Source organism: Vulpes lagopus, chromosome 5 (assembly GCF_018345385.1).
Source record: "Vulpes lagopus strain Blue_001 chromosome 5, ASM1834538v1, whole genome shotgun sequence".
NCBI classification, from domain to species: Eukaryota; Metazoa; Chordata; class Mammalia; order Carnivora; family Canidae; genus Vulpes; species Vulpes lagopus.
The window spans coordinates 598864-623135 of NC_054828.1; the positions used below are offsets into that span (position 1 = coordinate 598864).

General features: G+C 65.6%; 2 protein-coding genes across 6 annotated transcripts; one reads left to right on the forward strand and one right to left on the reverse strand.

Moving 5' to 3' along the window:
• Positions 1-240: 240 nt before the first annotated feature.
• Positions 241-1125, reverse strand: LOC121491912 (translation initiation factor IF-2-like). Of its 3 annotated transcripts, none has more exons than XR_005988065.1 (2): positions 750-1125; positions 241-542 (listed from the first exon to the last, which is right to left on the reverse strand). XR_005988065.1 is itself a non-coding variant. In XM_041757040.1 (2 exons), exons 1-2 carry the CDS (start codon positions 1004-1006, stop codon positions 380-382), a joined length of 381 nt encoding a protein of 126 aa, XP_041612974.1. In that variant the 5' UTR covers positions 1007-1125; the 3' UTR covers positions 241-379. The 3 variants fall into 3 exon arrangements, 2 of the variants coding, with proteins under 2 accessions (XP_041612974.1, XP_041612973.1); XM_041757040.1 differs by having other exon boundaries at positions 241-503; XM_041757039.1 differs by having other exon boundaries at positions 728-1125.
• A 178-nt stretch (positions 1126-1303) lies between these two features.
• On the forward strand, positions 1304-24192 carry SBF1 (SET binding factor 1). 3 transcript variants are annotated; one of them, XM_041756283.1, is made up of 41 exons: positions 1304-1512; positions 7517-7602; positions 8018-8155; positions 8372-8530; positions 8614-8724; positions 9272-9377; positions 9487-9619; positions 9703-9811; positions 9901-10014; positions 10098-10175; positions 10424-10537; positions 10640-10768; positions 10846-10944; positions 11039-11243; positions 11321-11433; positions 12247-12396; positions 12701-12769; positions 12853-13011; positions 13087-13352; positions 13432-13604; positions 13689-13762; positions 13837-14032; positions 14216-14343; positions 14815-14993; positions 15082-15218; positions 15312-15519; positions 15625-15821; positions 15907-16044; positions 17859-17936; positions 18204-18385; positions 18455-18634; positions 18728-18829; positions 18899-19084; positions 19219-19345; positions 19432-19562; positions 19635-19865; positions 22558-22665; positions 22759-22970; positions 23392-23479; positions 23600-23731; positions 23811-24192. In XM_041756283.1, the coding sequence occupies exons 1-41, from the start codon at positions 1458-1460 to the stop codon at positions 23907-23909; spliced, it is 5679 nt and encodes a 1892-aa protein (XP_041612217.1). In that variant the 5' UTR covers positions 1304-1457; the 3' UTR covers positions 23910-24192. The 3 variants fall into 3 exon arrangements, with proteins under 3 accessions (XP_041612217.1, XP_041612219.1, XP_041612220.1); XM_041756285.1 differs by lacking the exon at positions 17859-17936; XM_041756286.1 differs by lacking the exons at positions 1304-1512; positions 7517-7602 and having other exon boundaries at positions 8619-8724.
• Positions 24193-24272: the final 80 nt, after the last annotated feature.

Genomic DNA, 24272 nt, shown 5'->3' on the forward strand with positions numbered 1-24272 from the left:
CCCTTGGGGCTTGGGGATCTGCCCGGGGACAGCTCTGCATCCGCCCACGTTTCCTCTGCCACCTCGCGGCCCCGTCAGCACGGGGGACCTGCCCTCTCTCTGTTCCTCCGGCTGCACACACCATGGGAGCTCAACAAACACTCGTGGGGTGAGTAATTCGACAAGTGTTGAGCTCCAGTCCGTGGAGTAGCCTGGTTCATGTCCGGAGGCGAGCAGGGAGGCAGCAGCAGCCCTCCCGGGTTTTAGTCATTGATTTATTTTTTCCAGCTTGGGGAGGAGGGAGCGCGAAGTCGTGACATTCAGGGTAGAAAGGTGCCACGGGGCAGGAGGGCGGCCTGGGGGGACAGAGCCTGAGTGACCCTGGGGGCGGGCGACGAGGTCAGCTCTTCTGGTGGCCCATGCGGGAGCCCCTAGAGAGGGTGGGTTTGGGCGCCTGCGGTCTTCCTGGCAGAGGTGTCAGGCTGCCCTGTAGCCTCGTGGGCCTGGGGCTGGAGAAGGCCGACCTGGAACACGCGTGGGAGCGTCACAGATGGCACCAGACACTGTGGAGAGGACAGAGGCCGCAGGCCAGCTCTGGAGGGACAGCGAGGGAGGGGTGGGCAGAGGCCCGGGGCAGCCGGACGCTCCCCCCAACCTGCCCCAACACTGTCGCCAGTGTCCTCTTCCCCAAACTCAAGGGTGATGGTACCACCCAACCCTCCAATAAAGAAAAATCAAATCAAAGTGCCTTGTCTCTGCGAGTTTGTAACCTGGGCAAGCGGAGGTAAATGAGCCCCAGGGAGGTGCCTGGACCCGGGGCTCCCAGCGTAGTTCCCAGCGCCCTTGCTGCCTCCCCGACCCCCGCTGGGTGGGGTGTCCTCTGGCCCGGCCCCGGCCGCCACAGCTCGGGGGCCTCGGGTGTGACCCCGTGCGCTCCCGGGCCGGCGGCTCCCGCTCCCCCGCCCGCTGTTCGCTCCGCGGCGGGCTGCGGGGGCTCGAGCGCCCGGGGCGTGGGCGTCTCCTCCATCCCGCGCCCGGTGCCCCCGCCTTGCCGCCGCTTTCCGCGGAGGGCGTGCGCTCGAGGCTTCACCCCGCCCGATGGGGCTTCCGAGAGCCGAGCCCGGCGCCCGCTCCCACCCGCGCCACGCCAGCCGCTGACCCGCGCGAGCCGCCGTCACTGTCAGCGCCTGGGGGGCGGGGCCGGGCGGAGCCCCGCCCCCGGGCACCGAGCCCGCGCCGAGCGGACCAATGGGAGCGCGTAGCTGCGGGCCCCGCCCATGGCGGGGGCGGGGAGAGGCCGCGCAGGCGCACGGCGCAGCCGGGCGGGCCGGCTGGCTGGGAAGATGGCGGCGGGAGCTCTGGCCGCCGCGGCGGAGCGGGCCCGGGGTGTCCGGGGAGCGCGGGCCAGGGCCGGGGCCGGGCCATGAGCGCGCCGCCCTCGCGTCCCCGAGCCGCGGAGCCCGCCCGCGCACCTCGCCATGGCGCGGCTCGCGGACTACTTCGTGCTGGTGGCGTTCGGGCCGCACCCGCGCGGTGAGTGCCGGGCCCGCGGCTGAGGGCGGAGGGCCGGGGCCCCAGGGCCGGCAGGGGTCAGCCGGGGCGGCGGGCCGGCGCGGGGACACGCGGGGCGGGTGGGCCGCGGCCGCCGGGCCGGCGCGAGGGTCGTCCGGGGCACCAGTCGGGGGCCGGGGTCGCGGTCGTGGTCGGGGGTCGCGGTCGGGGTCGGAGACCCGGGGCCGGGGGCGACCTCTGAGGACAGCGGGGCAGCGCGACCCGGCGAGCCCGACCTGCCCGCCACCCTGGGGCCGGATCGGGGTCTGGCCGAGCATTGGCGGGGCCCGGGGGGGCGGGGAGGGTCCGGGAGGGCTCGGCCTCGGGCTCCCACGGGGTGGGATGGGCCCTCTGCTCCGCCGCCAGCTGCTCTTCCGGACACGGATCCTTGGCTCGCAAGCCCTCCTCTGACCCCCGGTGCCCCTGGCCCGTGTGGGGTGTCTCAGACCAGGAGGCTTAGGGATGCAGAAGATGGGCGGGCAGAGGTGATGTTTGAGCCCCGAGGGGGAGGAAGTGCGAGGAGAGGGACCAGCGGCAGGCCGCCCGCGGTCCTCATGCCTGCAGGCCAAGCCCTGGGTGGGGGACCGCTGCGTCAAGTAGACGTCCAGAAGGTCCACCTCTCGGGTCAGCGCCTGTGTCTGAGGGCCCTTGAGCCCCGGGGGTAGGAGCAAACAGCCTGACCATGACATCAGCAGCAGTCATGGAGACGGTGGGTTGGGGAGCACGCTCCGTGTGCCAGGCCCTGCACAGCCCTTTGTGTGCATGATCTCATTTCTTCCTCCAGCAGCCCACCACGGTTTCCTTGCTCTCTCCTTCGTCCGTAAAGTGGAGTCGAGCACAGAGCTTGATTGCCTGGCCTGAGCTAACACAGAGGCAAACCCAGCAGCAAGCTGTGGGCTCAGATCCCAGTGGCAGGGGGGCAGCGCATGCCCTCAGGGGAGCCTGTGTGGTCAGCCCGGTTGGCACACTCATCACCCAGGACCCAGAATTTCTCTCCTGTTTGCCTTTCTTGCTGAGACTCTACCTGCCGGATCCTGCACACTCCAGACCCTCCTGTGTGCCCTCGTAGGACTCGCTCCTCTCTTCTGCTCCTGTCTGTCCAAGGGTCCGTCCCCTGACACCCTCAGTCATGAGCGTGTCTTCTTCCAGATGGGGAGGTTTTGCAGCAAGAGCCAGTCATCTTTGCCTCCCAGTCTGCACGTGGCAGGCTCACACTCGGTGTTGTACAGGCCCACAGAGGAAGAACCGTCTGTCCCATGGTGCATGTGGGGGGCAGCGAGGAGGCCATGCCACCTGGAGCAGAGGGATGCATGGGATCCAGGGAAACCAGGCTGGCCCAGGGGCCGCCTGGTGTGAGGGGCCCTGTTTGGAGCTGCATGAACAGAGTGGGCTTGGAGGCTGATGATGCAGGAGTGGTGTGGGAAGGGTCTGGGGAGGCAGAGACCACAGGCAGAGGCCAGGTGGTAGCAGCAGGAGTGGGGGATTGAGGGTGAATTAGGGAGGTGAGATGCGGCGTGGGTGGGCTCCATGGCAAGCTGGCTGTGACACTCAGGGTGGGCACCCCTGGTATTTGTGGTTTCTGGTACAGACAGGGGAGAAGGCTGCCTCCCTTAGCATCAAGAAGGTGTCCCAGACTGTCACCTAGTAGGGGTGAAGGCCATGGAGCCCGCCCTAACCGCTGCCTTCCAGGGCTGGAGCTGGTCACTTGCCGACTGGCCACCCAGCCTCAGGGCCTGTGTTGGCAGGACTCCTCCATCCCGTGAGAAGGAAGCCCACAGGCTAGGACCCTAGCCATAGGGCCGGGGGCAGAGCCAGGTGGTGGCAGGAAGCCTGAAGCAGAGAAACACTACGTGGGGGAGCCAGTGGTACCTGCTTTGCCACTTGATAGCTCTTGACCTTGGGCCAGTCTTCCAGCTCTCTGTACCTCAGCTTTTTCATCTGGAGTTGGAATGAGTCACACAGACTTCCCAGGTGGACACGCATGTGAAGCTGTTCACACAGGAGGCTCCAGGAAATGATGGATGTCTTAGTGATGAGCAGCAGGTGTGAGGACACCATAGGCACTGGCACAGTCGGCAGGGCTGCTGGAGGTGGGGGACCCTGTGTGCTTGCAGGCCTAGGACGTCGGGACAGGGATGCAGGGTCTTCTGGGTTCAGTGGAGGGGGTAGGAGTGGGGGATGTCTTGTCCTTGGCCTGGACTTAGACATCCTGTCTGGAGCTGGTGGGTGCAGGGCCTGGGTACAGGAGCCCTGCCTGAGGGAGCATCTGGTTTTATAGTTACCATCTGGTGAACCTCTCCAGGCAGGAGCACAGGGAGGGGGGGATGGGACCCCAACTTTCAGTGCAGACCTCTCCCCTGGTGAGTTGGGGGAGCTCCTTCACTAAGGACATGAGTTAGCACTTTCTGCACCCTGGGCCAGCTCTGGGGACACTGTGGGGGCCAGACAGATCACCCTTGCCCAGCTTCTGGGCTGGGGGGGCCTGACCATGGTCAGCTGATGTACACAGCATGGCCAGTGCCGGGGTGTGTCTTTGAGGACAGGAGACACTCTTGACCAGGTGGCTGAGTGCACATCTACCAGGCAGGAGAGGCTGGATCCCTCTTGGTGTCCCCACCCCCCACCCTGGCCCCAGCATTTGAGAAGAAGGCTTTCTGTCCTGTGGCCTGGCCTCTCAGACCTGACTGTGCTGAGCAGGCCACATTCCTGGGCCCCATCTGCTCTCCCCACACCCATGGTCCTGCCCTCTGGAGCAGGTTGGGGCTGTTTGGAACGGCCTGATCTGGCTTCCAGCCCCCACCCTGAGAGCCAGTCCGGTCTGCCTGAGGGAAGGTTGGGGGGGACCACTGGCGAGGCTGCAAACCCCCTTCACACATCCTGTTGCTGTAGCTGGGATGGCCTGCGTGTTGAGATTGGGTGGGTGGAGCAGCAGGAAGGTCCTGTCCTTCCTTCACCCTCTTCCTATACCCGAGGGAGTCGCAGGGCCTCTTTGCTGGGGTTTTGGAGGGGTGGCGGGGGTGGGGGGGCAGCGAGGCTCCATCCTCCCTTGCTTCTGCTCAGAGTGCTTGCTGGCCTGGGCCAGCCCTCCGGGCATCGGAGCCTGGCACTGGTGACAACCACTGCCAGCAGATGACAGAGCGTATGCTCTGTGTTCTCTCGCCCTGTGTTCAGGCCTGCAGCCCACATGGGGCTGGCTGCAGGGACACGGTTGCAAGAGGAAGTGCTTGTCCCCATCTGTGTCTCAGGGGACTTCAGTGCCCTTCCTTCTAAGGCCTCCCAAAAAGTCCCAGCCTGGGACCATGATGGTGTTGGTTAGAGTAGTTTTGTAACTGTGGACCCGTCAGATGCCTTTCCTCCTATGACCCCCGACGTGGGGGAAAATGCGGGGGCAGGGGCTCAACTGCTGCAGGTCCCCTCCATGGCCACAAGGGCTTGAGTGGGTGGCGGACACTGGGAGACCAGCAGTGCCCCACCTCCCCCAGGATGCAGGCCCGCACCCAGGTTGCAGCCTGGCCCCTGCCGGCGGAGCTGAGGTGCAGGCGGGTCTCAGGGTGGGAGAGAGACCAGGAGTAGGGCTGCTCTGTGGTGTGCCCGTCCAGGGAGAGCTCTCCTGTCCCGGGACGCCGGAAGCTGCCCTGCATTTCTGATTATGGAACCTGTTGGCTTGTGGGGCGTGAGGGGGCCTGGGTGTGGGAGGGTGGTTGTGTAGCTGGCTGTGTGCATTCAGCGAGGCCTAATTAGGCTGCGGTCTGTGCCAGGCGCAGGTGCAGTGACAGATACAGAGGTGTAGTCTCTGGCTTGCGGAGCTTCCATCTGGCCCAGCCAGACAACAGGGGCAGCAGGAATCATAGAGGGGCTCGGCGGAGGGAGGGAGGTCCTGTGGCAGGCCCCAGGCTCAGGCAGGGTGCAGAGTGCTGCCTGGAGGAGCAGTGCTCTTTGAGCTGAGACCTGAAGGCCGAGTTTAGGACCATCGTGGCCCAAAGAAGGAGCTGGGGGTGGGGGATGCTCACTGGCATAGGCAGTGGGGACAGTTCAAGGAAAGCCTCCAGTTGGGTCTTCAGAGGGCGGAGCCCTGCAAGTGGGAGTTGATATTTCACAGGATAAATGGAGTGGGGAGGGTGGGTGGTGGCCAGTGGCCAGGTACGTTGTCTGCTTCCCCATGTGGAGAGGCTGCTGAGAGCGGCCCTCTGAGGCTGTCTGGCCTTGGGAGGGAGGCTATGGGGCAGAGGCTGCCGTCCCTGCCTGCACACACCCCCTCTTCCTTCCCCTGCCCGCTGCCTCGTGGCAGGAGCTGGGTGAGCCCTGGGTGCCGGCCAGGCCCAGGCCCAGGCCCAGATGGTGGTTTGGGGCTGTGCACAAATCAGCCCTTTGGGGAGCGAGTCGGTGGGGGGAGGCATGGCTCAGGGTGAGCTGGCCCGGGCCTGCTGAAGGTGGCCCTTGGGGTGGACCCTGAGGGACCCCTGGAGGCTTGGTCCTGGGAGGCTGTGTGCGCTTCTGTGTGAGCAGGTACGGTTCCAGCAGACACCTGTTCCTCCTCCCCGCCTCCTCCGTCTGCCACCTCGGTTCATGTCAGGAGTGGGAGGGGGAGGGGAACAGGAAACTGAGGTTTTGTGAGTCAGAGTCATGGCCCCACCTCGCCCCACCTCGCCCCACCGGCAGCAGCCTGCCGCTGCCTCCTTGGCATTGCCTCCGTGATCCTGGAGGGTGCGTGGTCTCCTGAGATTGGAGCCCAGCTTCTCTGCTGGCCCGTGACTGGGGTCTGCTCCCAGTGCCCGCGGGAACAGGCTGGCACCCAGGCCCCTGGCTCCGCCTGAGGCCCTGTGGTTCCTGCGTATGTTCAGGGTGGACCGGGCTGGCTGGACATGGCAGGGGTGGGGGTGGGAGCTGTGTCCAGCAGGTCCTCCCACTGGGCTCCATGGCTTTCTGGGCCTTGGGGCAGGCCCTTAGGAAGGCCTCATGCCCACTGCCCGCTCCTTAGCTACGTGCTCCTGTTCTGCTGGTGTGGCCAGTGGTGTTGGAGCTGGTCCAAGCAGGGGTGCGGACATCCGTGCCCGGGGACCTGCCTGTCGTGCGTGGGAGGTGAAGGTAGGGAGGTTTCTGTCTTCCCTGCTCTGTGTGCTGCCAGGCTGGGTGGAGCAGAGCCAGGCCCTGTGTCCATCTTCTGCTGGTCTTGGGAGGTGAGTGCTCCCTGACAGGACCTCATCGTGCCTCCTAGTTAGGCTCCGTAGGCGGCGAGCAAGGGGCTCTGACCCCACCACTGTGGCCTTGAGCTGGGAATCTTGCCCTAGGCATGGGGTGGGGGGAGCAGACCTGCACCTCCTGCCCCCCGGCTGGTGTGGCACTGGCTTCTGTGCAGGCGGAGGACAGGCCCGTGTGCCACCACCTTCAGCGCCCCTGCAAGTTGCCGGGTCCCCAGCACTCGGGAGGGAACTCCTTCAGGGGGTGTCCTGGCCTGGCCTCTCTCCTTCCTGTCAACTACCAGCCCTCCCCGGGCCCCCTGGCTGAGTTCTGGGACCTGCGCTGGGCCTGTGTCCGAGGTAGTGGGGCAAGCAGCAGTTTGGGCCCAGTTTCCTCTCCCCTGGCACAGGCAGTAGGTGCAAGACCTTGCCTCTTCGGCGGGCTCAGGGCCGGCAGGTGAGGCAGAGCCAGGGACTGGGGCTAGGCTGGCTTGATGCTGTGGGCCCGGCTGGGGGTGTGGACATGCTGGGGAGCGGCACCGGGCTGGGGCTTCCACCTTCCACTTGGTGCCTGGCCTCGCCAAAGGCTTCCGGGACTCCCTGTACCAAACCAGGGGCTTCTCTTGGCCTTGGGGTCTGTGGCTGCCCAGTGGCCTCCCCTTGCAAGACTGTTTTTAGGGAAATGATAGGTGTGCTGTCACATGGAGGCCAGGGTGGGCAGGAGGTTTCTGTCGGAGACCCTTGAATCCCCTGGCTGGGTGGCGGCTTGGGAGGTGGGAGGTGCCCTGACCACCTGTTCCTGTCCTCAGGGAGTGGGGAAGGCCAGGGCCAGATCCTGCAGCGCTTCCCAGAGAAGGACTGGGAGGACAACCCGTTCCCCCAGGGCATCGAGCTGGTGAGTGGGGGCTGCTGAGACGGGCGGGGGGGGGGTGTGTGCGCTGCACTGCTTCCCAGGACTGCGGGGAGCCTCCCCAGTGCCTAGCTCCCCGGTGGGCACGAGGACGTCTCCAAGCTGCTGCAGAGGCTGGTGGGAGGTCATGGGCTGGCGGACAGAGTCATGCCATGCCCCTCCCTGTGGTGGTGGAGCCCATGTCCTGCACCACGGGGTGCTCTGGCCACAGTGAGACCCCAGAGGCTGTGACTTCCTCTTAGGGGGGAGGGTTGAGGTCCAGGAGGCGAGATGCACCCAGGGTCGCAGAGCAAGGCGCTGTCTGCTACACTGGGACCTGGTGTCTGTGCCCTGGGTGCAGAGTTGTGAGGGCAGGGACACTGAGGGGGTGATGGCCGACCCCAACCCCCCTTCTCGACAGTTTTGCCAGCCCAGTGGGTGGCAGCTGTGTCCTGAGAGGAACCCACCAACCTTCTTCGTTGCTGTCCTCACCGACATCAACTCTGAGCGGCACTACTGCGCCTGCCTGACCTTCTGGGAGCCAGCAGAGCCCATACAGGTCATCTTGGGGACCCTGGGGTGCGGCCCGTGTGGGGTTCTGGCTGCGGCTGGCTCCCTGCCCTTTGGGAGTCTCCCTGTCTGTGGCAAGTCCTGGTGCCTGAGCCCCATGGGGCCTGAGTTCACAGAGGGCTGCTCCTGCCTGAATCACCTGTGTCCTCCCCCTGGGCTCATGGGACATGCCTGAGAGCTGGGCAGATGGGGCTTGTGTCCACAGGAAGTGGTGTGCACCGAGGATGCCACAGAGCGGGAGGAGGAGGCGGACGAGGGTGGCCTGGTGCAATTGTCACCTGCAACACCTGCCACACCTGGCCAGCTGTTTGCACCAAAGACCCTGGTGCTGGTGTCTCGACTGGACCACGCAGAGGTGTTCAGGGTGAGGCAGGCAGCCAGGGTTCAAGGCAGGATATGGGGTGCCCCAGTGGCAGGGCCGGCATTCCCCAGCCTGTGTCCTTGCAGAACAGCCTGGGCCTCATTTACACCATCCACGTGGAGGGCCTGAACGTGGGCCTGGAGAACGTGATTGGGAACCTGCTCACGTGCATCATCCCCCTGGCTGGGGGCTCACAGGTGGGTCTTGGGGGCATATGCTGTCTACCCATAGCCAAGGCCCTCCTGGTGCCCCAGGGCCATGTGCACGGGGCCCGAGGTGCTCAGAGTCCAGGGCCTCGGGTGCTGGCCGTGTCGTGGTGCTGCCTGCTGCTACCTGTGCGTCCCCTGTCCCGCCCGGCTCCCTGCCCGGCTCCTTCCGTTTCTCTGTCCTCGGGCCCTTGGGTGTGCCTGTCTGGATGTTAGTGTCGGCGTGCCCGTCTGTTCCTTGCTCAGTGCCCTGCGTGTGGGTGCGTCTAACCGTGTCTCTCTGCCTGTCTGTCCTGTGCAGCTGGACTCTGTCGAGGACGGAGTGGTATGGATTCTTTGTTTCTTCTGCCCTCCCAGGCCCCACCCTGCCCCAGGTCAGAGGCCCTGAGTTTTCTCTGCAGCTCTGCTCAGGCCGCAGGCCGGGCAAGGCCTTTCCCTCCTGAGGCCTGTCGGGGCCAGTCTCACCTCCGCTCACGGAGCTCCGGGCTCGCACGGGTCTGCTCAGAGCGGCTGAACACCGGTCCCTCTCTTTCCACAGAGAACCATCTCCTTGGGGGCCGGTGACCGACAGGTCATCCAGACCCCACTCGCCGACTCGTTGCCCATCAGCCGCTGCAGCGTGGCCCTGCTCTTCCGCCAGCTGGGTGAGCCTGGCCGCCCCTGCCCCACACAGGCCCCCTTCCTCTCCCGGGGGTGGGCAGGCGGGGTAGGCTTCTCCCTCAGCAGCCCCTTCTAGCCTGGTTTTCCCTGCAGGCATCACCAATGTGCTGTCCTTGTTCTGCGCGGCGCTCACTGAGCACAAAGTGCTCTTCCTGTCCCGGAGCTACCAGCGGCTCTCAGACGCGTGCCGGGGGCTCCTGGCGCTGCTCTTCCCTCTCCGATACAGGTGCCCCTGCTGTCACCCACCCTCCTCCCGTCCCCCAGCTCCCCACCCCGGGCTCTCCGGCACCGAGCTCTCTGCTGTTACAGCTTCACCTATGTGCCCATCCTGCCGGCCCAGCTCTTGGAGGTCCTCAGCACGCCCACACCCTTCATCATCGGTGTCAACGCAGCCTTCCAGGCAGAGACCCAGGAGCTGGTGAGGGCCGTGGTGGGGCCCGTCTCCCTACTCCAGGCCCTGCTGACTGGCTGGCGGGCCCGTGACCAATTGCCCCCTTTGCTCCGTAGCTGGATGTGATCGTTGCTGATCTGGATGGAGGGACGGTGACGGTGCCAGAGTGCGTGCACATCCCCCCGCTGCCGGAGCCCCTGCAGAGCCAGACGCACAGTGTGCTGAGCATGGTAAGGCAGGACCAGGGGCTTCAGGGACGCTGGGATGGGGTCAGCTGCTTGGCAGTCGTCCCTGCTCCCCTCTGCTCCTGCAGGTCCTGGATCCAGACCTGGAGTTGGCGGATCTTGCCTTCCCGCCACCCACAGCGAATGCTTCCTCCCTGAAGATGCAGGTGGGGGTTGTGGGCAGCCGCAGGGCAGGGGCCCACGCTAACCCTGTGCCCTCTCCTTAGGTCTGCTGCCACCCAGGGGCAGGACGGGGCAAGGGGTCCTGGGAGGCCTGGGCAGGGTCTGGATAGGTGTGTTTGGGTGCGCCAAGGTGGAGCCAGGGTGGGTGGAGGGTGGCCATGAGCCCATGAGCAGGGGAGGGGGCGGGCCCAGGCCTGGTCCTCGTTCTTACCTGCGCTCACCTGTGCCCCAGGACAAGGAGCTGCGTGCTGTCTTTCTGAGGCTCTTTGCTCAGCTCCTGCAGGGCTACCGCTGGTGTCTGCACATGGTCCGCATTCACCCAGAGCCTGTCATCCGCTTTCATAAGGTGGGCTGGAAAAAAAAAAAAAAGGTGGGTTGGGCCGCAGGTGGAGCTGCGGGTGGAGGCAGCCGGATAGTGCTAGGGGCTGACCCCCTTGTGTGCCCCCAGGCAGCCTTCTTGGGCCAGCGGGGGCTGATGGAGGACGACTTCCTGATGAAGGTGCTGGAGGGCATGGCCTTTGCAGGCTTCGTGTCGGAGCGTGGGGTCCCTTACCGGTCCACGGACCTGTTCGATGAGGTTCGTCCCCAGCCCGGGTGGGAGGAGCCCCCGCCATCACTCCCGCCCCGCCCGCCTGACACTGCCTCCTCCCCCAGTTGGTGGCCCATGAGGTGGCACGGATGCGGGCGGATGAGAACCACCCCCAGCGAGTCCTGCGTCACGTCAAAGAATTGGCAGAGCAGCTTTATAAGAACGTACGGCAGGTGGCACGAGGGGGTGGACCGGCCCAGCTAGGTCATTGTGCCACGCGGCACCCGGTTGCTTGCCCACACTTGTCTGTCCCCCCAGGAGAACCCCTACCCTGCGGTGGCTATGCACAAGGTGCAGAGGCCGGGGGAGGCCAGTCACCTGCGGCGGGTGCCCCGCCCCTTCCCCCGGCTGGACGACGGCATGGTGCAGTGGATCGTGGACCAGGCCACTGCCAAGATGCAGGGCGCGCCCCCAGCCGTGAAGGCCGAGAGGAGGACCACCGTGCCCTCGGGGCCACCCATGAGTGCGTATGGGGAGGGGCCCCTGCGCGTGGCCCAGGGTGGGCGCGAGGCTAGAGATGAGTGCATTTTCTGTTCCCAGCTGCCATCCTGGAGCGGAGTAGCGGGCTCCATGGCAACAGTGCCCGCAGGCTGGAGGTGGTTCGGAACTGTATCTCCTACGTGTTTGAGGGGAAGATGCTTGAGGCCAAGAAGGTGAGGGCCGCCGGGTGCAGGGAGCCCCAGTGAAGGGCGCTGAAGCTGCTGGTGGCTGGAGGGGCAGGTGGGGCAGGTGACACGTGGTGACACCTCCCTTGGGCAGCTGGATGGGGCCTGCTGGGGGCGCTCGCGGGAGGGAAGGGTTTACTTCATCTCTGTCTACTGCTGAATTTCTTGTACATCCTTCGTGGAAAAAGTGCAGGCCCACACCAGTTTGGTTTGGTTGCTTTGGTTTTTGGTAAAACTAGGACCTCCACGTTGTCTTGCCCCTTGTGGTTCATGGGCACGTGTGGGTCTCACGACAGCCGGTTTGAATCCGCATCCTGTTTGCAGCTGCTCCGTGTCCCATGAGGGGCCTGCAGGGCTCCCAGTTACTTTCCACTGAGAACTACTAGGAGAGCAGCACACGGCCCCGTCCTGCCTGCCTGGTGCGAGCCAGCCACCAGTGTCGTACTGGGCGTGTGCTGTCAGGACGTGGAAGCCCTGGCCAGCAGAGTCCGCAGACCTGGGAGCTGGTGCGCACTGGGGCCCAGGCCCAGAGGGGTGCACAGCACGGTTCACACTGGCCTGTGGCTGTGCGATAGCTCCGTCCTGGAAGGCCGTCAGCCGTCGCAGGTGCAGGGTGGGGTCTGCCGCAGGTGTCATCTCTGCTGGGCAGTGAGCTCCCAGCATCGAGCTACCTGGCCTGGAGACTAGCTTCCAGATGTGTCTGTGCTGAGAGCTGGGGCTCTGGCGTCCCCCTCCCCCAGGGCATGGCTGGATGGGTCCCTGTGTAGGCTCAGGGCCCTGCCCCATGTGCCCTGTCCCCAGTTGCTCCCAGCTGTGCTGAGGGCCCTGAAGGGGCGTGCAGCCCGCCGCTGCCTCACCCAGGAGCTGAACCTGCACGTGCAGCAGAACCGGGCAGTCCTGGACCACCAGCAGTTTGACTTCGTGGTCCGCATGATGAACTGCTGCCTGCAGGTGAGGCCGGGCTCCCACCCTGCTGGGAGGGAGGGCCAGGGGGCGGGGGTGGGTAGGGCTTCCCCGGGCTCCCCAGAAGGACGTCTCCGGGTGGTGCTGGCAACGGGAGAGATCTGGTGTGGGGTGGGGGTGGCGGGGGGAAGACTCTGTTGGAGGGGACCTCCTGGCCTGAATCTCTGGGCAGCCCTTCGGGAGCCGGCACAGACGGCTCAGGGACGGGGCGGGAGACGCTGCTCTGGTGGCCGCACGGGTCAGGGCAGAGGTGGGCCATGGGGCCAGTCATGACGGCTCAGGGCTCCCGCAGGACTGCACCTCCCTGGATGAGCACGGCATCGCAGCTGCTCTGCTGCCTCTGGTCACGGCCTTCTGCCGGGTGAGTGCTGGGGTGACCCCGGGGCCCTGCCCCAGCTGTCTCCGGCTGCAGCTGGTGACCCCCAACCTTCGTGGCCTCTGCAGAAGCTGAGCCCAGGAGTGACACAGTTTGCGTACAGCTGTGTGCAGGAGCACGTGGTATGGAGCACCCCACAGTTCTGGGAGGCCATGTTCTACGGGGACGTGCAGACCCACATCCGGGCCCTCTACCTGGAGCCCGCTGAGGACCGAGACCACTTGCAGGTGTGCGGGGACTCCTGCGCCTGCGGGCGAGGGCCGGCGCCTCCTGGTCCTGGCTCACCTGCAGCGCTGTGCCAGGTGGGGGACGCGTCTACACAGGAGGACGAGCGTTCTGCCCTGGATGTGGCGTCTGAGCAGCGGCGCCTGTGGCCGACCCTGAGCCGCGAGAAGCAGCAAGAGCTGGTGCAGAAGGAGGAGAGCACGGTGTTCAGCCAGGCCATCCACTACGCCAACCGCATGAGCTACCTGCTGCTGCCCCTGGACAGCAGTAAGAGCCGCCTGCTGCGGGAGCGCGCAGGCCTGGGCGACCTAGAGAGCGCTAGCAACAGCCTGGTCACCAACAGGTGCGGGGCGGCCTGGGGCCTCGGAGAGTGGGGGGGCTGTGGTGGTGGGCCTGTGCCCACTGTGCCCCTCCCTGGCCAGCATGGCGGGCAGCGTGGCGGAGAGCTATGACACGGAGAGCGGCTTTGAGGACGCAGAGACCTGCGATGTGGCCGGGGCCGTGGTCCGCTTCATTAACCGCTTTGTGGACAAGGTCTGCACGGAGAGTGGGGTCACCAGCGACCACCTCAAGGGGCTGCATGTCATGGTGCCAGGTATGGGGGGGGTCTGGGTGTGGAAACGCTTTCCGTGGCCGGGCAGGCGCGGGGGCCCAGGGCGTGAAAACTGCTGTCCCCCAGACATCGTCCAGATGCACATTGAGACCCTGGAGGCCGTGCACCGTGAGAGCAAGAGGCTGCCCCCCATCCAAAAGGTGAGCGGGGGCCGGGCAGAGCTGCAGCCCAGGGCCAGAGCAGTATCCTCAGGTGCCTTGTCGTCCCTGAGCAGCCCAAACTGCTGCGGCCGCGCCTGCTGCCCGGCGAGGAGTGCGTGCTGGATGGCCTGCGTGTCTACCTGCTGCCAGACGGACGTGAAGAGGGTGCAGGGGGCAGCGGGGGAGGCCCTGCTCTGCTCCCGGCTGAGGGCGCCGTCTTCCTGACCACGTACCGGGTCATCTTCACGGGGATGCCTACCGACCCTTTGGGTGAGCCTCTGTGCCCCCCCCATCCCGGGTCCTCGGGGTGAACAGGACTGGGCACAGGGTCTCCATGCAAGATTGGCCATGGTCTGCCCTCCCCCACCTGCTTGGGACCGCCATAGCTCGGTGCCCCAAGGCTTTGTGACCCCCTCCCCTCCCCTCCCCTGACTCTGCCCGGCCTGTGAGAAGTCGGGGAACAGGTGGTGGTCCGTTCCTTCCCGGTGGCCGCGCTGACCAAGGAGAAGCGCATCAGCGTGCAGACCCCCGTGGACCAGCTCCTGCAGGACGGGCTGCAGCTGCGTTCTTGCACATTCCAGGTCCGCCGGGGCACGTGGTGGTGAGCGTGTTGGGGAGGTTCAGGCCCCCGGGCGTGGCTCTCACGGCTCCACAGGCTTGGAGCCCCCCATCTCCGTGATTTCTGTGTTTACGAGCAGGCTGCCGTGCTTAAGCTCAGTGTCCGCTGCCCGTGGGACGTGCTGTGTGACGTGCTGGCCTTTATGGCTCTTCTGTTGGTTTGGTGGGTCCCTGATCCTTGAACCCGTGTCTGGAACATGCACCATAAACCTCTCACAAGAGAGTCACACAGACGGATGTGAAACACGGCGAAGGACCGAGTCCCTTGGCCTGGGCCACACAGTGTGACGAGTGGCCCCCGCACACCCTCTGTCCCTCAGAAGGACATCCCCCAGGCTGCAGGGAGTCCCCGGCTTCTAGCGGGGGCCCTGCTCCGTGGCGGGGGCTGGACCTGAGGCCGCCCAGACCTCTGAGCGCCTGTCATCCTGATACAGCTGCTGAAGATGGCCTTTGATGAGGAGGTGGGGTCCGACAGCGCCGAGCTCTTCCGTAAGCAGCTGCATAAGCTGCGGTACCCGCCGGACATCCGGGGCACCTTCGCCTTCACCCTGGGCTCCACCCATGCGCCCGGACGGCCCCCCCGCACCACCAAGGACAAGGGGCCTTCCCTCCGGTGTGGACCCAGGCCCCCGCCCTTCCTCAAGGGTGCCCCCCCGCCCTCTGCTCCCCCTCTGCTGACCCTCTGCTTGCACCCCCTGCAGGACCCTGTCCCGGAATCTCGTGAAGAATGCCAAGAAAACCATTGGCCGGCAGTATGTGACCCGGAAAAAGTACAACCCCCCCAGCTGGGAGCACCGGGGCCAGCCCCCTCCGGAGGACCAGGAGGATGAGATCTCAGGTGGGCGTTCGCGGTCCCAGGCGGTTGGGTGGGGCTTCCTGTGGGGCTGGCCTGGCGTTCTGCGGCTCACTCCCCTGTGCCTTCCTGCCCTAGTGTCGGAGGAGCTGGAGCCCAGCACGCTGACCCCTTCCTCGGCCCTGAAGCCCTCGGACCGCATGACCATGAGCAGCCTGGTGGAGCGGGCGTGCTGCCGCGACTACCAGCGTCTGGGGCTGGGCACCCTGAGCAGCAGCCTGAGCCGCGCCAAATCCGAGCCCTTCCGGATCTCCCCGGTCAACCGCATGTACGCCATCTGCCGCAGGTGAGTGGCCACGGGGGCTGTGCGTGCAGGGAGTGTGCGGAGGCCGTGGGTGGGGGGGGGACCCTGTCGCCACTGCCTCGCCCTGACGGGTGTGACCGCCCACAGCTACCCGGGGCTGCTGATCGTCCCCCAGAGCGTCCAGGACAATGCCCTGCAGCGTGTCTCCCGCTGCTACCGCCAGAACCGTTTCCCGGTGGTGTGCTGGCGCAGTGGGCGCTCCAAGGCCGTGCTGCTGCGCTCTGGGGGCCTGCACGGCAAGGGTGTTGTCGGCCTGTTTAAGGCCCAGAACACACCTTCTCCAGGTACCGCACTTGCCCGGGCCCCGCCCCCGCCCGCTGCCCGCCACCCGCTGCCTGCTCCAGCTCCTCCCCCCACCCTCCCCCTTAGGCCAGTCTCAGGCGGACTCTGGCAGCTTAGAACAGGAGAAATACCTGCAGGCTGTGGTCAGCTCCATGCCGCGCTACGCGGACTCGTCGGGACGGAACACGCTAAGCGGCTTCTCCTCCGCACACGTGGGCGGCCACGGTGAGGGGCGCTGGCCGGCGGGAGGGCACGCGGGGCGGGCAGGCCAGCAAGGGGCAAGAGGTGTGGGGAGGTGGTCACGTAAGTACCTGAAGGCCTGCTGTGGTCGCTCCTCTCTCCTGCCTCGTCGTCCTCGCCCACGGTCTGCCTCCAGGTCACCGGGTCACCGGTACAGCTACCCTGGTCCCAGTCCTTCCCAGTCCTCCCACGGTCCCTGGCCCCCCTTCGTCAAGGCCGTCCGGCTGCTGGGGCTCTATCCCCTGCGTCCTGGCCTCCCCGTCTGTGTCCACGCCCACAGGACCTGCTGCTCCCAAGTGGATCCAGGCCCTTCCGACCTGGTCCTCCCTTCCATACTGTGTGGCAGGGTCTCGCTCGCTGTTGCGCTTGGCATAGAAGACGCTGGACCTGGGTGGGGCACGGCATGGCTGAGGGGCTGTAGGGGTGCTGGCAGGGGGCGGCCCCTGAGGTGCTCAGTGATGTGCCGTGTGCTGCTGTCCAGGGGGTGGCAGGTGGAGACCTTGCTGGGAGGTGAGCGGCATTCGCACTGGCTTCTGGGAGGGGCTTTCAGACGGGAGGACACGCTCTTTGAGTTGGGGCACGAGGGGCATCAGGGGGGTCAGAATGGCACCCCCCCCCCCCCCCCGGCACTCACTCTGGGTCACTCTGACTTCCCCACTGACCCTTCCCCATCTCCGATGTTTGGCCCTAACCTTCCCTGTGCCCCCCCCCCGCCCCCACTACCCCCATCCCCCTGCCTGGATCCCCACGGACGCCCTGGCTCTGCCTCCCCCTCTTGGTCCGGCTAATAGATCCTCGAGGGTCAGGCCTCGGACGTGGGACCTGTGCAGCCCATCGTGCTTGGGGCCTGGCATCCATGGGCTCTCAGTGTGGAGCTGCCCCAGCCGGGCCTCAGAGTGCGGAAGGTGTCCCCCCCCCCGGGCGGTGCAGTCGCTCTGATTTGTGCCACACCCGGCACTGCCCTGGCCGTCATCTGCAGGGGGTCTCCAGGACGCAGCCCGCTCTGCCCCCGCCTGGGGTCGCTCTGCACAGGGCTTCCTGCGTTGTGTGAGCACCAGCCCCGCCCCCAGCCCTGGTCTGGGTGCTCACTACAGGGTGCCCCCTCCCTGCTGCGTGTGGCGACTGCTCCATGGGTGCTGGGGCCCCGGGGCCGGAATGGGCGGCAGTGTGCGCGGTGCTGGCTCCTTGGGAGGGCTGGCCTTGGCACCCACCACTGCCCTCTTGTTCCCCTGCTGGCTTTCAGTCTTGCAGATGTCAGGGGCCTGCATCAGGCAGGTTATGGTTCTACCATTGCCCTGCTTTGGTCGCCTCCTGCCCTCTCCAGCACCCATGTCTTTCCCCAGCGTTTCCGGGGCATGCTCGACTGCTCCCAGGGTCCCCCGGCTTCAGAGTGAGGGCCCTCCAGGGGCTCAGCCGTGTGGGGGGGCCCGGTTCAGGCTGCGTCCATGTCACAGGGACACATGCTCTGTCCTTGCTGGGAGCGATTGTGTGTCCTCCTCGTTGGGGCCGAGGGTGCGGGGATGGGCTGTGGAGGAGCCGTCGGGAGGAGGGCCCAGGGTTCCCGCCTCTTGGGTCCCACCTGCCACTGGCCCTCGGCCCCCTGGCCTGCCCCTGAGGGCCAAGAGGGCTCAGGGGGCCTGGGCATGGCCGCCCACTGTGTGGGGCCCTGGGGGGCTTGGTGGGTGCCCAGCCCTGTAGCTCATCCATTTGGACCACAGGCCCTCTGTGCGGGGCAGACCCTCGGGCCTGGGGTCGGGCCTGGGGTCAGGCCTGAGCCTCTTCTCTGCTGTGCCCCCCAGTGCCCAGCCCCAGAGCCAGGGTCACCACGCTGTCCAACCCCATGGCGGCCTCGGCCTCCAGACGGACCGCTCCCCGAGGTACCGTACTGGCTGCACAGGCTGGCTCCCCCACACCTGGCACTGACGCCCCCCTGTGTGACTGAGCAGTCGTGGGCACTAACGTCCCCTGCAGCTGGCACTAACAGCCCCGTGTGACAGAGCAGCACACCCAGCCCCCCACAGTCCTGGGGACTAACAGCCTGAGGCCCTACGTCCCACCCCGGTCTCCCGACAACTCATGCCAGTGCAGGCCCGGCCAGGGGTGCCCCAGGCCTGGTCGGGTGCTCATCGTGTTTCTCTGTGCAGGTAAATGGGGCAGCGTCCGGGCCAGTGGGCGCAGCGGCGGGCTCGGTGTTGATGTGGGCTCCCGGCTGGCAGGCAGAGACATGCTGGGCCCACCACAGGCTAACGGGGCCCCCCCTGACCCAGGCTTCCTGCGGCCCCAGCGCGCAGCCCTCTACATCATCGGGGACAAAGCGCAGCTCAAGGTGAGTGGGTGGGGTGGGGGTGGGGCGCAGGCGCGGCAGGGGCACGGCTCAGCACGCTGGCCTCCTCAGGGCGTGCGGCCAGACCCCCTGCAGCAGTGGGAACTGGTGCCCATCGAGGTGTTTGAGGCGCGGCAGGTGAAGGCCAGCTTCAAGAAGCTGCTGAAGGCCTGTGTCCCCGGCTGCCCTGCCGCTGAGCCGGGCCCTGCGTCCTTCCTGCGCTCCCTGGAGGACTCGGAGTGGCTGATCCAGGTCTGCTGCATCCCTGCTGCGGGTGGAGGGGGGGCACTCCAGGGCCTGGTGGGGGCTCGGGCCCGTGGTGCTTAGGGCCTGCCGCGCCCGCAGATCCACAAGCTGCTGCAGGTGTCGGTGCTGGTTGTGGAGCTTCTGGACTCGGGCTCCTCCGTCCTGGTGAGCCTGGAGGACGGCTGGGACATCACGACGCAGGTGCGTGCAGGGCCACGGGACAGCCTGGGCCGCAGCCTGGGGCGTGTCCTGACGGGCAGGCGGCCGCAGGTGGTGTCTCTGGTGCAGCTGCTGTCTGATCCATTCTACCGCACGCTGGACGGCTTCCGGCTGCTGGTGGAGAAGGAGTGGCTGTCCTTCGGCCACCGCTTCAGCCACCGCGGCGCCCACACGCTGGCCGGGCAGAGCAGTGGCTTTACGCCCGTCTTCCTGCAGTTCCTGGACTGTGTGCACCAGGTGAGTGTGCAGGGCGGGCGGGGGGTGTGTGTGTGTGTGTGGCTGCGGGGGAGGGGAGAGCTGCGGGGGGTGTGGGGAGCTGCCTGGGGTGGTGGGCGCCTGCCGCCCCCTGCCCACACCCCCTGCCCCCGCAGGTCCACCTGCAGTTCCCCATGGAGTTCGAATTCAGCCCGTTCTACCTCAAGTTCCTTGGCTACCACCACGCCTCCCGCCGCTTCCGGACCTTTCTGCTGGACTCGGACTATGAGCGCATCGAGCTGGGTAGGGCCCGGCTGGGCCAGGGGCTGCGTGGGGCGGGGCGGTGCTGGGTGGGGCGGCTCGGCCTGGGCTCAGCACTGCCCCCGTAGGGCTGCTGTACGAGGAGAAGGGGGAGCGCAGGGGCCAGCAGGCGTGCAGGTCGGTGTGGGAGTACGTGGAGCGGCTGAGCAGGAGGACGCCCGTGTTCTACAACTACATGTACGCGCCCGAGGACGCGGAGGTGAGCTGGGCCGGCCGGGGGGGTGGGCGCCCCGCAACGCAGCTGCTCACGGCTGCCCCCCCCCCCCCCCAGGTCCTGCGGCCCTACAGCAACGTGTCCAACCTGAAGGTGTGGGACTTCTACACCGAGGAGACACTGGCCGAGGGCCCCCCGTACGACTGGGAGCTGGCGCAGGGGCCCCCTGAGCCCCCGGAGGACGAGCGGCCGGACGGGGCTGCGCCACAGAGCCGGCGCCGCGTGGTGTGGCCCTGCTACGACAGCCGCCCCCGGGCGCAGCCCGATGCCATCTCACGCCTGCTAGAGGTGCATGCGGCCCCCCTCTGCCCCCCGCGAACCCCCATCCGGCAGGGTGCGCCCCGCCCTGCACCCCGTCATGTTTGCGGGCAGGGACAACCTAGGCACCTGGGCCTCAGCCCTTGGGGAACTCAGGACTGTCCGGGGCCATCGTGCCATCCGCCCACCCCCACCCGCGCCCGTGCCTCAGGAGGCAGCTGTTCTTGGGGTTCTCTCCTGCCCCGTCCCTCTGTCGGGGGAAGCGGGCCTGGAAGCTGAGATGGACGTGCAGGCGTCTGTCTGTCCCTCCCTCTGCCTTCCGTTCCTGGTGGGCGTGTGTCTGCTCGGGTTGGATCCGCCAGGGCGGAGCCCAGTGGGCACAGCAGTGCAGGGTGGGGCCTGGCCCAAGCCGGAGTGGGGGCGGGGGCGGCAGTCCAGCGGCTGTGTGTCCTCCCCTCCCCCCTGGTGGTGCCTCAGGCCTTGGGAGCCTGTCCTGTTCTGGAGGAAGGCGCGGCCTCGGGAGATCCCACCAGGGTCGGGGGGTCAGGGGGACACGGGGCCCCAAGCTCAGCAGAGGCTCTTTGTCTTGGGTGATCATGTCCATCTTGGGACCGTGATGTGCACCGTCCTCCTGCAGCCTTGCTGCCCGGCTGGTCTGTGTCCCTTGAAGTTGAGTTTCCCGCACTCAGCATCTGGTTATTTTGACCCAATCTGACAGGTTTTCACTGGAATGTTTAGCACCTTTGCCCGGTTTATTGACGTGCTTGGGCTGCAGTATTTGTGATCTGTACGTGCATCGTGCTTCAGCTCAGCACCGAGATCCCGAGTCACATGCACCGACTGCTCCAGCCTTGCGCTCCATGCCTTCATTTTTTTTTTTCTAAAGATTTTATTTATTTATTCATGAGAGACACAGGCAGAGGGAGAAGCGCTCCCTGCGGGGAGCCTGATGCAGGACTCTATCCTGCAACCCCCGGGTCATCTGTCATTTTTATTTTTTTTTTAAGATTTATTTGAGAGAAAGAGAAAGACCATTTGAGTGGGGGAGGGAGGGTCTGAAGCCCACTCCCGAGTGCACAGCCGACATGGAGCTCGATCCCATGACCCTGAGGTCGTGACCTGAGCCATGAGGCGCCCCAGTGCCTTTATTTTTAAGGGGTGTTTTGTTTGGATGTAGAATTCTAGGTTGACAGGTTTTTCTACTCGGCGGTTTAAAGCTGTCATTACAGTTTCCCGACATTAGAGGAACCTTGTAACGTGCGTGTCATCTCCCCCTTTCTTTCTCTCCCTTTTAAGATTTTTCCATTTTCGGTTTCAGCGATTTGACCTTCATCTGGCGTTTTACAGTTTATTTTGAGTAATATCTACTCCCAGCATGGGGCTCGAACTCATGGCCCCGGGGTCAAGGGTCACACGCTCTTCCCAAGGGTCAGGCGCCCCTCGTGCTTGGAGCTTTCTCAGCTGCTTATTAATCTATGTGATGGTAGTTGTCATCAAATTCAATGCAATTTAGGCCATAAATTTAAGATTTTGAGAGAGCGCATGCATGCCTGAACGGGGGAGGGGCCGAGGGTGCAGCAGATGCCCTGTGAGCAGGGGCCCCATACAGGGCCCGATTCCAGGACCCTGGGGTCACGTCGTGAGTCACAGGCAGCCACCCAGAGACTGAGCCCGGGGTGGGGGGTAACGATGACGACAAGCCGTCATTTCTCTGCGGTTTTCCTGTCCCGTTGATCCCTGGAGGGTGTGTGTGTTTTTCCTTCCAAAGTTTACTTGCAGCTCATCTTGCATGATTTCTGCGATCATCAAGTTCACTGGTCTTTTCTTTCTGAATATCCTCTTAAAAGTCAATCTAATGAATTTTTCATGTCAGGTATTATAATTTTCAGCCCTAGAATTTCCATTTGCTTTTTTAAAATATAGTTTCCGTTCTCTGTAGAAATTCCCCATCTGCTCGGCCATCACGTCCATCCTTTCCTTTACGTCTTACGTGTGTTCACAGCCCCTGTTGTGAATCTGTCGTGCGGCACCTCCAGTACCTCCTCTCCCTAAGCATGGATCTCCTCTGCCTGCTTTTTTGTCTAATAACTTTTTAAATAATCGACATCGTGGATTCTACGTTGAGATCAGACTGTGTCCCTGGAAAGTTCTGGGTCTTACTCTTGCACTCAGTGCAGGGTGGTTCTTGGGCTCTGCTGGGGCAGCTCTGGGGAGGGCTTTATCCTAGGTGCGGGTAGCCCAGCTCGGACACCGGACACCGTGTCCCCACCTTGTTGGGAGTTCCCACACCTTCCTGCGTCGCGGAGCCTCAGAGTCTGGGGTTAGCGCACCACTTCTTAGTGGCGGCTCCCTCCGGGCCTTATGACGTAGGGCCGTGGCTGTGGGGTCGGCCGGAGGCTCCCGGAGGCCTCGGATCCCTGAGGCTCCGCTGAGCCACGGCCACGCATCCATATCCCCCCCCCCCCGGACCCCCCACCCCGTGGACTGTGCAGATCAGCATCCTGAGCAGCCTTTGCCCGGTTGCTCCTTTCTAGTTTGCACGACTAATTTTTGTTGTCCCCAGATAATGTTTGGCCCGTCCCTTCCCTCATCCACTTCTGTGCTCTGGTCAGACCAATTAGATCTTTGTCATTTTGCTTCCCTGTTTTTCTGTAATTTTCTTTCCACGTTTCAGTCTGGATATTTTCTTCTGAGTGACCTTAGTCTCCTAACTGTCCCCCAGGAGCTACAGCGGCTGGAGGCGGAGCTGGGGCGACCCCCCGAGCGCTGGAAGGACACCTGGGATCGGGTGAAAGCAGCGCAGCGCCTCGAGGGCAGGCCCGACGGACGTGTGAGTGGGCGTGGGTGTAGGCAGCCAGGGGAGCTGGCCTGTCGGGTGCGGCGGGGCTGCTGGCCCTGACACAGGTGCCCCTCCCGCTCCCAGGGGACCCCCAGCTCCCTGCTGGTGTCCAGCGTGCCGCACCACCGCCGCTCGCTAGGCGTGTACCTGCAGGAGGGGCCTGTGGGCTCCACCCTGAGCCTCAGCCTGGACAGTGACCAGAGCAGCGGTTCCACGGCATCCAGTTCCCGCCAGGCCGCGCGCCGCAGCACCAGCACCCTGTACAGTCAGTTCCAGACGGCGGAGAGTGAGAACAGGTGGGGGTACTTCCCGCCTCGGTGAGGGGTCTCGGTGCTGGGGAACCGCAGGGGCCGGCGGTCCTGATGGGGAACTGCAGGATTTGTGGGGGGCCGTCCCCGGCATGGTGGCTCAAGTGGGAGGCCGGGGCAGGGTGGTCTGGGATGCAGAATCAGTGACCACAGCCAGGCCGCAGGGACCGCACGGGAGCAGAGGGATGGTGGCCGTGGGGTCTCCATGGGGGCAGGCGGCGGGAGGGCGACCTCCCTGCTCGCGGGGCTGCTGCCCTGAGGCCGTCCCTTGTCCTGTCCTGCGAGGGGTGCAGGGTGGGGACCCTGTCCCATGTCCTCCCCCTTCTAAGCTGTGCCCAGGGCTACTTCCTGGCACCCTGGCTGGTCTAGCCTTGGGTCCAGCCTGGGCCTGGTTGTGCTGGGAACGCAGGTCGTACGAGGGCACGCTGTACAAGAAGGGGGCCTTCATGAAGCCCTGGAAGGCCCGCTGGTTCGTGCTGGACAAGACGAAGCACCAGGTGAGTGGTGGGGGAGGAGGGGCCGGGGGCGGGGGGGCTGCGGGGTTGTCCTGGCCCCTGGCCTTTCCCCTGCCTGACCCGTGACCCTGAGGTTGTGACCTCCCCCCTGCCCTCCCCCAGCTGCGCTACTATGACCACCGTGTGGATACGGAATGCAAGGGCGTCATCGACCTGGCGGAAGTGGAGGCTGTGGCCCCAGGCACGCCCACCATGGGCGCCCCCAAGACTGTGGATGAGAAGGCCTTCTTTGACGTGAGCGGGGCAGGGGTGGGGGGCGGGGGGACAGGGCAGGGGAGTCCGGGCTGTGCAGTCATCCACCCGCTGTCCCCAGGTGAAGACGACGCGTCGCGTTTACAACTTCTGTGCCCAGGATGTGCTGTCAGCCCAGCAGTGGGTGGACCAGATCCAGAGCTGCCTGTCGGACGCCTGAGGCCGTCGTGGAGACCACTCGGGGTGGGCAGGGCCCCCCGGCCATGTTTACAGCCCCCGCCCTCGACAGTATTGAGGCCCCCCCGCCCCCCCTGTACAGCCCCTGCCAGTGCCCGCCCGCCCGGCCCGCGGTAACTTATTTTGGAGTCGTGGGTGAGCGGCCGGACCCGGTACGTCCTGTGGGCCTGTAAATACCGCCCCGTGCAGCCCCCTCCGCGTGCTGGTCCCCGGGCGCCGCCGCCCCTTCCCAGAACCAGAGTCTATAAAGAGAACTAACACCCGCATCCTGTGTGTCCTCTGCCCGCTCAGCCCGCCTCCCCGTGCCGGGAGCCCATGGTGTGTGTGTGGGGGGGTCCATAGGCTG